This window comes from Thermobia domestica, chromosome 6 (genome assembly GCF_964235325.1).
Source record: "Thermobia domestica chromosome 6, izTheDome1.hap1.1, whole genome shotgun sequence".
Classification (NCBI taxonomy): domain Eukaryota; kingdom Metazoa; phylum Arthropoda; class Insecta; order Zygentoma; family Lepismatidae; genus Thermobia; species Thermobia domestica.
Window position 1 is genome coordinate 198,040,198 of NC_137459.1, and position 16,648 is coordinate 198,056,845.

Genomic DNA, 16,648 nt, shown 5'->3' on the forward strand with positions numbered 1-16,648 from the left:
ACACGTTCAGGATGTGCCATGGTGTCACGTTGGAAACAGTATCACCTACCATCGCCTTCTTCTTGTATACTAAGTTCGGGCCAAATCCGTGAATTCCTAGGGTGTGTGCTTAAATGTGGTTGCTCCAGTTATAGTTCTCATGTATATTATTTTATTTCTTTTAGATAATGAACCCTTAATACTCTCTTAGAAGTCTTATCAATCTCTCTTCATCTGATTACAAACTCGTAATATTTATATTTCTCTTCTTCTATATTCTTAAAATCTCAATAAGTATGTTATCAATCTTTTAGTCTTCATTTCTCCATATATTGTGGGACTTAAACCTTAGTATCGCATTTTTTTTTTTTTGCCATTCTTGTTTGCTTCGTTTTCATTTTTAATGCACAAAATACAATTTTATTCTTCTGTCATATAACTCAATATGCTTTCCGTCATCTCAAGCTGCATTTTGCCCGTCAAAGAATAATTTCCATCCTTAGTTCACACATTGTATTAGTCGTTTTTCCTTTACTTTATATACCTTACTCATTTCTTTCTATTCTTTCTCTTGTCACCGTTACATCTATCGTATATTTTCCTCTCTTTATCGATTTCCATTCTTAACTTGCAGTTTATCTGCAGTTGTTCTCCAGTGCAGCTTTGCCCCATACTTTTCCTTCCTTAGTTTTTCTTAAGTTCCTTTTAAGCCTCATGCTTCTTAGCTGTGTTACCTTCATGCCATCTTGACATCTCATGACTTTCAAAGTTCAAAATCACCCACAACTAGTTAGTTCCTGTATGTGCTTTCCCTCAACTCACCTACTGTTATTCGAAATTTCAAACAAATCTGTTCTTCCTTCCCAATTTTTTAAACTATTCAGTATTTAACTTTTATCTCCTACTTTTCTTCCTAGATATATTTTTCGACGAGTTCCATGTCAGTCACCACAAGACCGTGATCTGACAAATTTTGCGTTTCCTTCTATCTTCCTTTCTTTCTTTCTTACTATTGGCATTCATCATCTTTGTATTGACTTAGGAATCATATGTTTTGATACTATCCATTAATTGTAGTCCTTCTCTACTTCTTTTTATTTTGCTTCCATCATACTACGGAACGCAGAAGGTAATTTCTTCTCACGTCAGAAAACAAGTTTTGTATAAGTAGATACTCAATGTAATTCTGGTACTTAACTGCAGATATAACACACATATTACCCTCCTACTTTTCTTACTTCTTCTATATAAGCACTATACATTTTTTAGGGAGGGCGCGTCCTACCTGTCCCTCGTCAGAGACACCTGTGAACTATTATATAAGTGATCGTTACTTTGAAGTGGAATTTTACCTTGCTATAGAAATACAAATGCTCAGATCGTTCATATAATTTACTTAGAAGCTGAAAGGAGTAGAATAAAGAACTAACAAGTAAGTTACAAATTAATTACATGAATCTGATTGGAGTGTAATACACATTTTATTGAAATTTAATTTTAAAATTATTGACTTTGATTGGAAATAAAGAGTAAAGGTAGAAACGAAACTATATTTCATCAATTATAATTATGAGTATCCAATATTTTGTGTTGCTTCATCTACTTATTCTTCAATATATAATCGAACACAATGTTCATGGCTAACACTTTTATTTCCTCTGGAAATCTTAGCCTGTAAACGAGTAAAACTAAAGGAAACAAGTAAATAATATTAGTCTATACTACCCGAAATTTCTATAAGTTAATCTGAAAATTGATGTATGAACTATAAGGGGCTTATATAATAATTGTACGCCTTTCCTTTTCTGAACTGCTGTTAATTTTATTATGTGACTTTTAAGTACCAATACAGCATAGATACGTAGATACATACCGGTACGTACATACCGGTATATCGGGATGATCATTGAACGTCCTCGTTGTTCCAATGACCTCCCAAGAATTCATCTTCCTCTTTCTCTCTGTCTTTTCTCATTTATGTGGGGTTGGCGTTTTTGTTGAGTCTTCTCTGTGCAGCCATGTCCCGGAATTCTTCCCAATTAGATCTTTCTCCTTGAAGTTAATCTTAACTAAATGCATCAAATTCCTTCTTGGTCTCCCTTTACCTCTCTTCCCATTCACTTCCATTGCCACCACTCTCCTGACCACATAGCGTATGTTCTTCTCATTAGGTCACCATACCATCGCAATATTTTTTTCGTGGATGTTATTCGATATCTCTACCAGAGATGGAGTGGGTCAGTGGGTCAGTAGGTCAAGTGGGTCAAGTTTTCTGAGTGGGTCAGTGGGTCGTGGGTCAACAGCATGTGACCCACTGTGACCCACCACCCACCATGACCCACTGTGACCCACCACCCACCGTTACCCACTCCGACCCACCACCCACCGTGACCCACTGCGACCCACCACCCAGCATGACCTACTGCGACCCACCGACTCAGTATGATCTACTGACCCCCTCTGCTCACTGCATTGTAGACAGTATCTTCTGAAGACTGGTAAATTTGTCTTCGTTTTACTTTCAAAGCCTTCATTTCCTTTCCTTTTCCACTTGTTTCTGTCTACTTACCTGAGGTGAGTATATCTAACCAAGTGAAAAAAGAACTTCAGGACTTTCGGATATTGATATTTTTAATTGTAATAATAGCAATAGGACTTCTACTACTATTTGGCTTTCGAGATCTGTGAGTTTTTACAGGAGCTAACTACTGGAAAAATACATTTTTGAATCACTGTAATATATAAATTATTATATAAAAAATTGAATGTAACTATGTGTGCCTGATCATCACGGTCAAATTGAAAAGTCAAATGAAATTACTTTTGGTATATAGTTAGGCCTTAATCCAAACTGGGATGTTATATTGCTTTTATTATAATGCATAATATCCTAAAGAGATAGAGAGGATCAGAAGTTTTGCAAAAAAAAAAAAAAAAAATCTCGCAAACCGTTAAACTTACGGAGCTGAAATTCAGTGTATTAACTCTTTATTGAAAATAAACAGAATGTGTCCTAGCATTTTTTAAAATTCTCCTTTATGTGTGTGGAGGGAGGGGGCACTTTCTATACATGGAAAATTGGTAGTGAGTTGGTTTGTAAAAATGATCGAAAACGATCGATGTTATTTAAGAAAAAAAAATCAGAAACAAAAAATACAGTGCTTGGCTTCATATATCCATTGCTTTCTACTATAATAATTGCTGAAGCTTATGTTTATTATATGGAGCGCTTTCAGCACAGGGCAATCAACCCAAAAACTTGTGACTAAAATTGGCATAAAATTTGTACTGTAAGCTTAATTATACGGAAATTTTAAGTTTGGATTGTACGCATAATTATATGGAAAATTTTACACTTTTTTCCCTTTACGTTGGTCTACTTACCTTGATTTGGAACTTTGAAATTTCATCCTTTTTTCCACTGAAAAGTATTGATAATTCAACAAGGAAATAATTATACTATGATAATTTAATTGAAATTCATCGTAATTTGGCACATGGCAAGCAGCAGTGTGGTAGTTGAAGGGGAAGAAGGAGGGAAATTCCCGTTCACTTCTGAACATTCCAGGAACCTCGTTCCTTTTCGCTTTCTAGACGGGGGAGGGAACTTGGTAATGGTATCAAACCTTCATGTGTAATTGCAAAAATTAAATTTATAAACAAATAAGAAATCATCAGTTTATCAGGCTTTAATTGATAATTTATTCACAAGATTCCCTATCGAAGGCGTGGTAGATGAAGTTTCTGTTCTCCATGAGTCGACATTTGCCAACTGACATGGTCGATATGGAAAAAATGTTGTATGGTGATAGAGAAATTATACTTCTTGCTGAGTATTTCAAAACTGACTAAGAAAAATCGTTATCAAACTTAAATCTAACAAGCAGATTGTCGATGAGGAGTTGCAGAAATCGGGTAGAAGCATTATCGATTTCCACGACAGAGTGCGAACGGAGATTTCCCCTTATGAATTTACAGATTACTGATATTAGAAATAGACTAAGTGCTCAAACATTGTGTAACTTGTTGTTCATCAATGTTAATGGCCCACCGCTAGACAAGCTCAAAGTACACGAGCTAGTTATTTCTTGGCTGAAGGATGGACATCATTCCCTGCGGATGATTTACCACGAAAAAGTTACCAACAGAAAATAAACCCGATTTCAGATTTGTTTTAATGTGGAAAATTACGAGTTATAGAAAATGTATACTTGTATTAGCAATGGCTTATTTGTGTTATTTAACTTTGTACCTATTTTTTAGTAAGTCTCTTCGATGCTTTTGGTAAACTACTTTGAATAAATATTCATAATAATTGCAATTATGCGTATTTGTAACTTAAATTTAACGTGGTGTTTTAGTGATTACACAAATTACAATTATGAGCTTACTTTATGGAGATGCTCTCACATAGGGTACCCGAGCACCTTTATAAACTATGAAAAACTGATTTTTCAAGTTTTTTGTGAGAAAAATACTGTGAACTGAGAAACCATAACCTTTTCCATATTGTGCAGGTGTATTTTCCTACGAATAGAAGTATTTTTTTGGAATGCGTTCAGAAATTAATACTTGCAAGAATACTCTCTTAGTAGAAGTATATTTTAGGCACACGCTAATTTTCCCCCACCTCGAACTGTTTCAATTTCCTCACTGACAAACACTTTACCATTTTATATCATAAAGGTCAGATCCACCGTTATTCGAACAGAGTGGTGGTTGAGAGATTGACTAGAAATTCAAACTCCCATTAGTGACAATTTCACAGTCTTGTTTTATTACAAGTGTAAACTCTTTAGTCAGTTCAGAAGAGGCCGTGGACCGTGTTAAGAGTTGATGACGATGGATTTAGGTGAGTCAGAATAGGTCACAGTGGATGAGTGATTCATGGTGGGTGGTGGGTCACGGTGGATGGTGGGTCAGAGTGGGTCACCGTGGGTTGTGGGTCATGGTGGGTCACAGTGGGTCACGGTGGTTGGTGGGTCATGGTGGGTGGTGGGTCATTGGGTCGTGGTCACGGTGGGTGGTGGGTCAGTGGGTCGTGGGTCACGATGGGTGGTGGGTCAGTGGGTCGTGGGTCAAGTTTTCATTGACCCACGCCAACTCTGATCTCTACAACTTTTGTTCATCTCACCCTTTCATTTCTCACTTTGTCCCTTTTATTATCGTACACATCCAACATAAAATTATTCCTCAGAACTCTAGCGCCATCAAAACATAAACAGCACCTCGAGAAAACAGTAGAGCACCTACGCGGTAAATTTGAAAATGCACTCTGAAATCCATGCCAGAAATCTAGAGGAACCGGATTTTGGATGGCCGGATTTTTGAACATCAACCTGCATCAACCTACTGTGAGATTGAATGTTCCAGGATAAGAATGTAACCTGTAGGGTATCCGAAGAACATCTTGTGAATATGATGTGCTATGCGGGTAACAACGATCAGATTAAAACAACTAACACTTAATTTACCTACCTGTATACATCCCGAGCTACAGCATGAATTGTTGAATTGAAGAGTTGATTCAAAAGAGGAGTTGGACATGCTCCAACACACAAGTTCAGAGGCAAGTAATCAGGGTAAAGCAACCAAGACCATCCAAGTTCTTCGGCAGATATTAACCATTGCTCTAGCCGGCAGTTAGATGAATCCTCTCTCTCTGATTTTTGTAAATAATCGGCACTTCTAACATATCGTTTCCTGACTCTATATTCTGGATATAACTCTTTCGCTGTAAGCACTAACAGCGGTCCTTTCTCAACACCACGCGTAGTAAACACTTTTCGAACATTCTTGCTCCCGGTTACATTCAGTTTGAGTATTAATTTAAAAGTATTATTTTTGATCAAATTTGTAACGTCAAAAACAAGAAAGGGTTCCATAGGCAATTGTTGTTTACCCAGTAAAACAGGGTTTGGTGTATAGCATGTTAAGCTTACGTTAACCTTCTTATTCGCTGGTTGAACAATTGATAATACGAGTAATGCTTTACTATTTTCAATTTTGAAGGAAGCAGGATGGAACTGGAATTCCAGAGAGAGTTCACTTCTGTTTTCTGCAAAAGAAAATGAAAATAATAGTAAATACACACAAATTGGAAGAAACAAAATTCTTAAATTCTAATCAATGGTATTACCTTGCTTCAGAGGTAAATTTTTCAACGTATTTTCATGTTACAGGTTGAAAAATCGTGCCTACCACATGTAGAAATAGTAGTAAGCAAATGTTCAGGCTCGAATTTTGGACATATATGAATTAAATGCTAGGAACTCTATTTTTTATACTTTTTGAATTTAACTTCGTGGTTTTAAGTTTTCAGTATTTTACAAAATATATTTGTCCAATACTTATCAATGAAGTAAGCTGCCACAACAAAGATTTATTATCTGATGCTCATTTATGCACTTTAAGTGAGTGCCATTCGTAGATCCATTTCTTTTTCTGAAGAAACTAGGTCACATAACTATGATATGTTTAACGTAATAAACCGCCAATGTAATAATAATTAGTAATTGTTCTTCAGTCCCTGCTTACATGCACAGATTCAGTGATTAAATAACATTTCTTAGTTTTCAGTGATTACTTAAGTAGCAATGCAACAATGCAACCTAGAAATAATTTTACATTTAAAGATTAGATAGTTTCATAGGAGCGTTATTAAGAGTTTTTGTACTTATTCATTTATAATCCATCTTGCTTGACTTTTAAAAGATTTGTTGATAATATTAAAATACTTTAAAAGTATTGATGATTAGTGACATTTAAACTTTAAAAAAAAAATACCAGTGTTGTTCTGTAAAAATTACGTAATGGTATATCATCTATATGTGTTGAGCCTCTCCACTGGTCTAGTGGCTACTGCGTACGACTCTGACACACACGGATCTGAGTCTGATTCCTAGTAGGGAACATTCCATCAGGATTCTGCCGCCTACAGTCGGACAATTTGTCCATGCCGACCAGATTCCGCAGTCGGATTGCCGGCGCCGGACGTCGGCGTATTTCTGAGCGATTTTCGACCGCGACGAATAGTTGCCTTGCTGAGCAGTCGGCAAACAGCCGGAAATGAGCATTAAATGCACTGGCGCCGCCGTCGGAAAGTTGTCTTGCCGAGCAGTCGGCAAACAGCCGTAAAGGCGCAGTAAATGCACCGGCGCCGTCGTCGAAAGGAGGCCGGGATAAGGAATCGGCAGAGGGTCGGAAAGAGGCCTTTCCGACTGTTTTGCCGACTCTGACGGTCGGCAACTGTCGGTAAAGGGCATTTTATTTTACGATTTTCGACCGCTTGGCCCCTCGGCAGAAGGTAGGCAACTTTGAACAAGTAGATAGTCGTGCCACCGTCGACGGCGGCAATCCCTCTTTCCGACAGCGACTTCCTGATGGGAATTGGACGCTTTACGGCAATTTGACTTCCACATTAAACTCTGGGTCCAGGCCTCATATAGCCTCAGTACTGAAAAGGGCGCTAAAGTTCAACAAACTATCATAATAATAAGTACTACAAAGTATTAGTTACGAAGCAACCTATCCTTCTGTCAAAACATTCATATTTAATTTGTTTAAAGGCTGTTTGTTCATACATTTATTGGTCTCTACGTCAGCAAGTTCATTAACTAATATTTAGTGCATAATTTAAATTAGAGAAGCGACTTAGTTTTTTTTTTTTTTTTCAAAAGCAGTTTATGGAGACATAGATAAAAAAATGCACGTGGAACTACTTTGTGATTCCTGTCCATATGATATCGTTTCAAATACCAGCTCAATTCTATTTAAACCAATGAGTTTTTCTAGCATCTCTTGGATTATCTACTTCATCCACTGAAGGGAAAGCGAAAGGATTATAAATTCTATTTCAGGAGCATGACAAAACTAAACGCAATATCCATTTATCACAAGTCTAATGCAAATAATGAAAGCAAATTTTTGTGTGGTTGGTCATCCATACAGCTGGTACCGAGTTCATGCATCACAGGATTTTGAAGCGGAAATCTGTCGTTGCGACAACTTACGGAAGTAGACTTAGGATAAAATTTTCCTTGATTTTGTGTTATGTCAAGACTTTTTTTTAATATTTAGAGAAGAAAAGTTAACTAACTGTTCAGAGATAAAACAAGGATTGTTTAATTAGAATTATATATGTATATATATATATATATATATATATATATATATATATATATATATATATATATATTAATTGATTGTGGATTACTTAGAGAATTTCCGTGTTTGCAGAAGTTACAGCATATTGTTATGTAAAACAAATAATAGTCTGAGGAGGTAAACTATAGAATTTCAAATCGTTTCCTAAAACAAAGCTAGATACTTTTCAAACCAATACACGCATATAATAGGATTTCTGATATTCTATATAAATTCCATAGTCTTTCCAACTAGACAAATGTAATTGACATGCTTAATTATATATATATATATATATATATATATATATATATATATATATATATATATATATATATATATATATATATATATATACGCGTAACAATTAGTTTAATAATTTTGAGTCTGATTTGAAATGCGAGTGTTTTCTCAGCTGAGGATTAGGAACGAAATATTCTACTTCTCGATTCTATCGATTTAAAACGTTGCAGATTCATCTGTTGAAACTATTTTCCACTGGGTACAATCACTGATTAGCAATCAAACACAATAAGAGTACTGGGAAACAAACTTTTAGGTCTTATATCAAAAAGTACTAACCAAACATTCACTAACAGGATTGAGGAAATAAATATAAAATGAGAATGGTCGTCAGCGGGATCCGAAGAGCAGAAACGCACGATTGTGAAATGATAATACAAGCTAAACCATTTTTTTTTCTTTTCTTTTCTTTCTTTATTTTTTAAGTCCAAAAGGGCTTAAGCGTAGCAATAGGCGCTTAGAAGCTCGATTATCTAGTCACTAGATTGCAAATTGCATGATCAATGTTGCTGGTTTCCTGCCCTTATTCCGTTACTTATTTCATTCAAGTAGCTCCCAAACAATCCTCTTGACGATGAGTGAACTTTGCGTTGCTAGCATAATTTGGAATTCCATGATCACCCATCAAAATAGTGTTAGCATTAACCTTGCTTCAGTTAGACGATCTCATGAAAATTGTAGGCAAGAGATGCTAGCGCGTTGGCCTGAATCGAGAATACTGACAATACAATAACAGCTCTAAACCAACTCAGTTATCCATATTCCAACAAATTTTTGATGATATTAATTTTAAAATTATATACAAACAAGAAGAAAGAAGAGAGAAAGAACGTTAAGGTAATTAATCATCTGTCGTTTTAATTCAAATAGAATTGTTTCAACATAGATGTTCTTTAAGTGAATTTAAAAACAAAAGCATAGAGGAACTTGACGACTTCTTATATTTTAATAAAAACAAGATCTCGTGCGCAACCTATTGTCTAATTTTATATCCTAAAATCGGCTTTTTAGTGTTTTACTTACATTTAAATACTGAAAGAATGAATTACTAAGTCACATTTCTTGACCAACAGTGACAAAACAAGTCTAAATGCACGGATAACGACTTTGTCACACTGTAGAGGCATTTGCCTTCAAAAAAGGAAAACATCCGTCATACTAATTACTCTCGAGAGTTTTCCTTCTGTCACCCTTTACCCCGTTCATATTTCAATACCATTATATTTAAAAGCAACTACTATGACTTGATATTTTTTGAAAAATAAAATTTCTACCTCTCACAACAGTTAGTAGAATACTATTAAAAATAAACTCTGGTAGATAATGGAAAGAATCACGCTGTAAAAGCAAGGGCGCCGACCCCGGGGGACCCGGGCCCCCAATGCTCATGTGGGCTTCTGTGTATTTTTATGAACATGGATTTTGATTTTTATATGTATTGGTATATGTATTTTTTTTTATAAATATACAATATTTGGCACAATTTGAATTCAATTTGTCTTAAAATCCTCATATATGCCCTCTTAGACCCTTGTCTGCAACCAAACACACATATCTGAGTGAGCCCACCTAAAGTTACAGAGAAATCGGCACCTTTTCTAGAAGTTTCAATTTCGTACGGTAGATGTCAAATGTAGTTTAATGTTTGCTCCATCTAAAGGCAAGATGTGTAACTTCTACTACTTTTGTTGCAGAGGATATTGGTAATTACTGTTAAAATCACCACTTCTCGTGAAAATGTTAACGGTGTGGTCCATTAACGAACTCGCCGTGATAATCACTCTAGCATTGCAAAAAAAAAAAAAATTAAAAATTTGCTTTTGTTGAAGAGTTATTGCGTAGAGCAAGAGCGAATGGCAATCAACGTTATGCGTTAAATATTAACGGATTAACTTAAGGAACTTGGGAGATATAATTGCTCTACCTATCTATTGCAGCGAGCAGAATTCAAAAATTCGCTTTCGTTCAAGAGTTATCACTGCACCAATGGACAAATGTAAGTCATCGTAAGCCGTTAAGATATTACGGGTTAACTCCGTTAACGAGTTCGGACGAGATAATTAATCTAGCTATCTACTAAAAAAGAACAAAATTCAGAAATTCGATTTATTTCAAGAATTATTGTGTGCTTTTGGACAAACATAAGTCGCCGTTACACGTTAACGGATTGGATCGCTCTAACTAGCTATTACTAGAAAAGAATTGTAAGTCCCGTTTGAGTGATCCTAATAAATAAAGTCGTAAAACCAAACATTCGTCCATGATTTATTTTCTTTCTAAAACACAATTAGAAAGATAGTATATCCGATCTTGGCAAAAATTGGCACGAAGATAGACCAGTGATATATTATGGTGTGCAGAACTTTGATTTACGAGTTATCTGCCCATCAATGTTGGGTTTTCACTTCGTGGAAGGATATTATTTGTATATATCGTTTACTATCCATGAAACTCATTCAATCTTAACTAAAATATAGTATGCATACTTTTGGTTTCGGAGTTATTGGCCATGAAACTTGGGTTTAGACTCAGTGAAATCAAGAAATTTCACTAAAATGCGATTGATGAAACTCTTTCTGTGTTAACGAAAATTGATATGGTAGTAGACCTTTATGAGCTTTGTATGCATATGAAATGCACATATTTGGTTTCCGAGGGTTCTTTTTTATATGAAAGTTGCAGTTTGGATTTATTTGAGTAAAACCCTAAATTTGATGGCTAATAACTGGAGAACTAAAGGCTCTGACACCATGATACTTGTATTTCAAACGCGAATTAAACTTATTAAAGTCTACAGACATTTCAAATTTGGTCAAGTAAAGACCTTTGCTTCCAGAGTTATTGGCTATCAAATTTCAGACTTTGATTTAACAAACTTGTCGGGAAAGTAAGTGTATTGTGTATTTGTAATAAAGATTTGGAATAAAAATAAATGTGTTGCCATTACAATAATAAAACAAAACAATATTCAAATTATGGATCCTTTCTTTGTTTTCTCAAAAATACTTTATGCTATTCTGAAATTAAGGACTGTTACAGAGGTAAAAGAAGTTAGTGGTTATCTTTTTGAAATGTATATACAATTATATATATATACAATTATATATATATATATATATATATATATATATATATATATATATATATATATATATATATATATATATATATATATATATATATTATTCTGTTGTGACATTAGAACTGTTTCATATTCATATAATCAAATTATGAGAAACTAAAATCCCGTTTCCTGTCTATTAATCGAGGGTTGAATATTCCTCGTATCGAGTATGATAACTGTATTTTAAAGTGTAAAATGTAATGGTTTATTTACATATTATAAGAGAGACAGATACACAGTGCTTAGTGCAGAGATACACTATTCATTTATTTAAAAATAAGTATCAAATATGGTTATGAGAATTCTCTACCGATGTAAGGAAAATATACAAGATTCTCGTTTTTCGAAAATAAATAAACGCGTGTAAGTGGTTATAAAGGAAGAAATTTTACTATAGACTCTGATCTTTTTGGAAAATTAATAATGCATATATATGAAAATGATCATAAAGGAAGAAGTACTAGTAGATTCCCATTTTTGAAAATTAATAAATTTATGAAAATGCTTATAAAGGAAGAAATTTTACCAGTAATTATAATTTTTAATGAATAAATAAATTGATGAAAATGCTTATAGAGGATGAAATTTTACTAGTTTCTCGTTTTCTTAAAAAAATGAATATAAAGGATGAAATTTTACTAGAACTAGTTGTTTATCATATTATTTTCATAACTATCGTGTTTGAAAATAAACAAATTTATGAGAATACTTGTAAAGAAAGAAATTATATTAGTATTGTATGTTTCTATTGAACTGTTTGTCATTCTTTTACAAAACGAATTGGCCTGGACAAAAAGTTGTCGCTTTATTCCTGTTAATCTAATTTCCTTTGCTTGTAGTAAAAGTAATTCTTTTAAGTTTATGCAAGTTTTATGTTTCATTGGTAAACACAAATATCAAAGTAGTTCAAGATAGGTTTGTTCTGACAGTTTCTGACCAATGTTACAATAATATATTTAAAAGGTAGTTAAAATGCAATCTGTAACACGTGTTAATTATTACTAACATGTTCAATTCTTCTGTTACTTGCTCTGTTATCACAATGTAAGCTCACTGTCACGCTTTTGAGCAAATAAGACAAAAGAGTTTCTCTAACTTTCATTTGTTCCTACTCAGTGACAAGATTAAGCCAAGCCAATTAAGTTCTTTTGATTATTATTCATGCATGCGGAGTGAAGTAAAATACATAAAAGAGTTTTGAAAGACATTGTTAGATAATTGCTCTGTTCATTATCACTTTCTACTTAATGCTGATCATGTCTTCAAAACAGAAAAAAAAAAGATGAAGAATCTTTGTTCAAAGCTATTATTGAAGATTTTATGAGTTAGTGAATTATCTGTTCTTTGATTTGAATAGCTTACTGTATACACAGAATAAATTTTCAGGTAAATTAGAGCATATAATTTAAAAAAGAGTTTGATAAAAGTACTTTACATGAACAGGATCAAATAAGAATGTGGCAACACACAACTTTTCATTCACTGTTATTTTGGTGAAGGGAAGTAACTTTTTTGTTTTCACTTTTTCATGCAAGTTGTGTATAAAATCCCGCCACAATACTTCTGTCTTACCACGCCCATTTGTTTGTTTTGAGAGTTTGTTTCAGTTAAACAATTCATGACTGTATTTTCATAAGACGTTTCAGTGAATAAGCTCGAAGCTGCAGAAATATTTGTTATCGTGCGAGGTGCTATTAGTAAAATAACTTGTGATTGTTTTAATGATACACTAATAGTTCTTCCTCTTTCTTTCATAAAATATAAATGTAGTTATAAAGAATAATTGTTGTGTTTTTATTCATTTTATTGAATTCACCATTGTTCAGAATGTTTCCGTAAATGAACAAAAGGAAGTCATGTTGAAGTTCGATTACATTTGTTACGCACATTGGCTCCAGGACACAACCTAAGTGTCAGTTTTTCTTCCATTGGATTGACCCTCGTTCAAGTTAGAGCAGGTTAATTACATACTAATATACTAATACAGATAAGACACCAAAGTTCAGTGTATTATGATTTAATTTAGTTTATTCCAGGTTACTGAACGTTTTAACATTTTGGATAGATTTGACAGTGAATAAAAATACGTAAATAATGTTTCGTGTATATTCTTTCTTTCCTTCCTATCTTGAACTAATGTAGAACTCAAATATTAGATTGGCGCAAATGAAATGTCGAATTTGATGTATGGTGTGAATTTCAACTCAGAAACACAATACTGTACATGTCCAGCAATTCTGCATGGTACCCAGACAGTTAAGAGGTAGTGTCTTGTTGAACGGGATCGTATGACGGAGTACCATAGAGAACACATAATTGCGAATATTTTTTTTAAATTTACGAATTCAAACTGAAACATTATGCTCTGGCGTAATGTAGACGCCAACGCGTAACGTAGTAGCCAGAACCACATCTACGTTAAAAATTTGATCGAGATCGGTCGGGCGGTTCAAGAGATTAGGAGTCACAATTTTATAATATATAGGCCTACTAGCTTTTGGCTAGCTGGGGTCTCCGCCCCCAGACCCCCGAATTTGCTCGGCCTACGGAATTGCATTTTTTACCTATCGGCCTTTGCATCGACAGTGAATTTCGTGAACTTGCTCTTCATATTTCCTGAATTTGTCCACACGCTGTCCGGGGCTTTGCCTCCACACCTGTCTTTGCTCGGCCTACGGCCTTGCACCTCTTGGACCCATAATTCCATCATTTCTTTTCCTATTTCAACTATCTAAAAGATACGATTTTGTATCCCAAGAAAACGTCCATCAAAATTGCATGGGAATTTCTTCATCCCCCTTTAGACCCCTAAAAAATTAAAAATATTCACTTTTGTCAATTTTTCTGTTGGTTAGTTCTGGAAGGCTATAATCATGCCAAATTTCATGATTCTAATCCTGCCGGAAGTACCTAAACATTTTTGGGTGTAGAAGACATCCCATATAAATAACTTGGGAAAGATTTTTCAGTTCCCTATAAAACCACTCTATGGTTGGAAATTTTTATTTATGATGATTTACTCAGGTAACGCTAACGAAAAGTACAAACATGCCGAATTTCAAGTTTTTATTCCAATTCTAAGTACCGAAAACACGAGATTATAGGTCCAAAAAAAGGCCCATTTAAATAACATGGGAACTTCTTTATCCCCTCTTTACACCCTCTAAAAATTAAAAAGATTCACTTTTGGCAATTTTTCTGTTTGTTTGTCCCGAAAACATACAATCATGCGAAATTTTATCATTGTAGCCCTACAGGAAGTATTCAATAATTTGGGGATGTAAAAGATGTCCCGTATAAATAACATGGGAAAGATTTTCATTTCCCTATAAAACCACTCAACAGTTGGATCTTTTTTTATTTTTGCTGATTTACTTAGGTAGTGCTAACAAAAACGTACAAGCATACCGAATTTCAACTTTTTATTCCAATTCTAAGTACCTAACACATGACATTATAGGTCCAAAAAAGGCCCATTTAAATAACATGGGGAAATTCTTCATCCTCTCTTTAGACCCCTATAAATTAAAAATATTCACTTTTGGAAATTTTCCTGTCTGTTAGTTTCGGAAAGTTACAATTATGTCAAATTTAATCATTGTAGCCCTACAGGAAGTGGTCAATAATTTATGTCACCTCATATAGTTTTATATATAGTGAAGATATATGTCAGTGGTGTTTGGTATATAAAACATTGAAAGTCGGTAACTTAATACCGAACAGTCCTATCGGTATATATAATAACTGGAAATGGATTTCCTTTTGAAAGCTGAAGAAAAGTAAAAAGACGAGAAAACTGCAGTACTTAATCAAATTTTAAAAACATTTTCACCTTAGTAAAATTTATGACTTCATATTGATAGATTTTTTTTTACGATTGAAACAGTTACTTATTTCTTCTCACATAAAAAAATAAAAACTAGTAATCCTTTTTTTTTAATTTATACATAAACACAATAAATTTATTATCTTTCTTGTATTTATAAATACATGTTATCACGTTACGACTTTTATTCTTCCACAATACAAAACTTTGAATTCTTTCGATGAATCTGCTAGAAATGGACCGTATAATAATGTATAATACTCGAAACAAAACCTACTCTCTTGTAGATCTCGTTAGAAACACACTGAACATTAATGTTATCTTGTGTAAGTAGATCAATGTGGTAATTGCTGATAATATGCTATTATCTATCACAAAAGAAAATGCATGTCTTTTGCGGAATGGTGATTTTGCCCCTTGAAGCAATGGAAGATAAAAAAAAAATCAATTCGGTTAATAATGTAATTGACCTTATTATAACTTTGAAAGCTGTGGATCCCGGTAAAAACAAAATATATATCGTTTGCAATTGCAGTTTACATAATACACAACACAAATAGTTTAACAATCAGGGAAACACAGAAAAAACTGTTACATGGTAACTTCCGCACATCAGAAATACGTATATATTCTGTGTTCGTTCGTGTTACTATTCGGTTCAAAATCTCTTGTCGTCGCGAATTCTGTTGAAAAATTTGAAGGTTAAAATATACAAAACGATAATCATGCCTGTTGTTCTGTATGGTTGCGAAACATGGTCACTTACTCTGAGGGAAGAACATAGACTGAAAGTATTTGAGAACAAGATCCTGAGACGAATATTCGGACCCAAGAGGAACCGGAATGGGGAATGGCGGAAACTTCATAACGAGGAATTACATAATTTATATGGTTTACCCAACATTGTTAGGGTCGTGAAGTCTAGGAGGCTTAGGGGGGCGGGTCATGTAGCTAGAATGGAAGAAAGTAGAAACGCTTTCAAAGTCTTGACTGGAAGACCAATCGGAAAACGACCATTAGGAAGACCTAGGCGCAGATGGGAGGACAATATTAAGCTGGATCTCGCAGAGATGGGAATACAAAGTAGAAACTGGATCCAATTGGCTAAGGATAGAAGTCAGTGGAGAGCTTTTGTGAACGCGGCATTGAACCTCTGAGTTCCATAGGCCGTAAAGTTATATATATATATATATATATATATATATATATATATATATATATATATCCAGTATGGCGCTAAATTCGTTGTGCAAAAGCAGAGGAGTGATCCC

At 34.2% G+C, this 16,648-nt stretch overlaps 1 protein-coding gene across 1 annotated transcript in view; it reads right to left on the reverse strand.

The window, feature by feature from the left end:
* The window catches only part of LOC145688394 (uncharacterized), a 171,835-nt gene that overhangs the window by 12,699 nt on the left and 142,488 nt on the right, over positions 1-16,648 (reverse strand). The window contains exon 2 of the mRNA XM_081762568.1: positions 5,458-6,037. Coding sequence (XP_081618694.1) covers positions 5,458-6,037 — 580 coding nt within the window. The remainder of the gene's footprint in view (positions 1-5,457; positions 6,038-16,648) is intronic.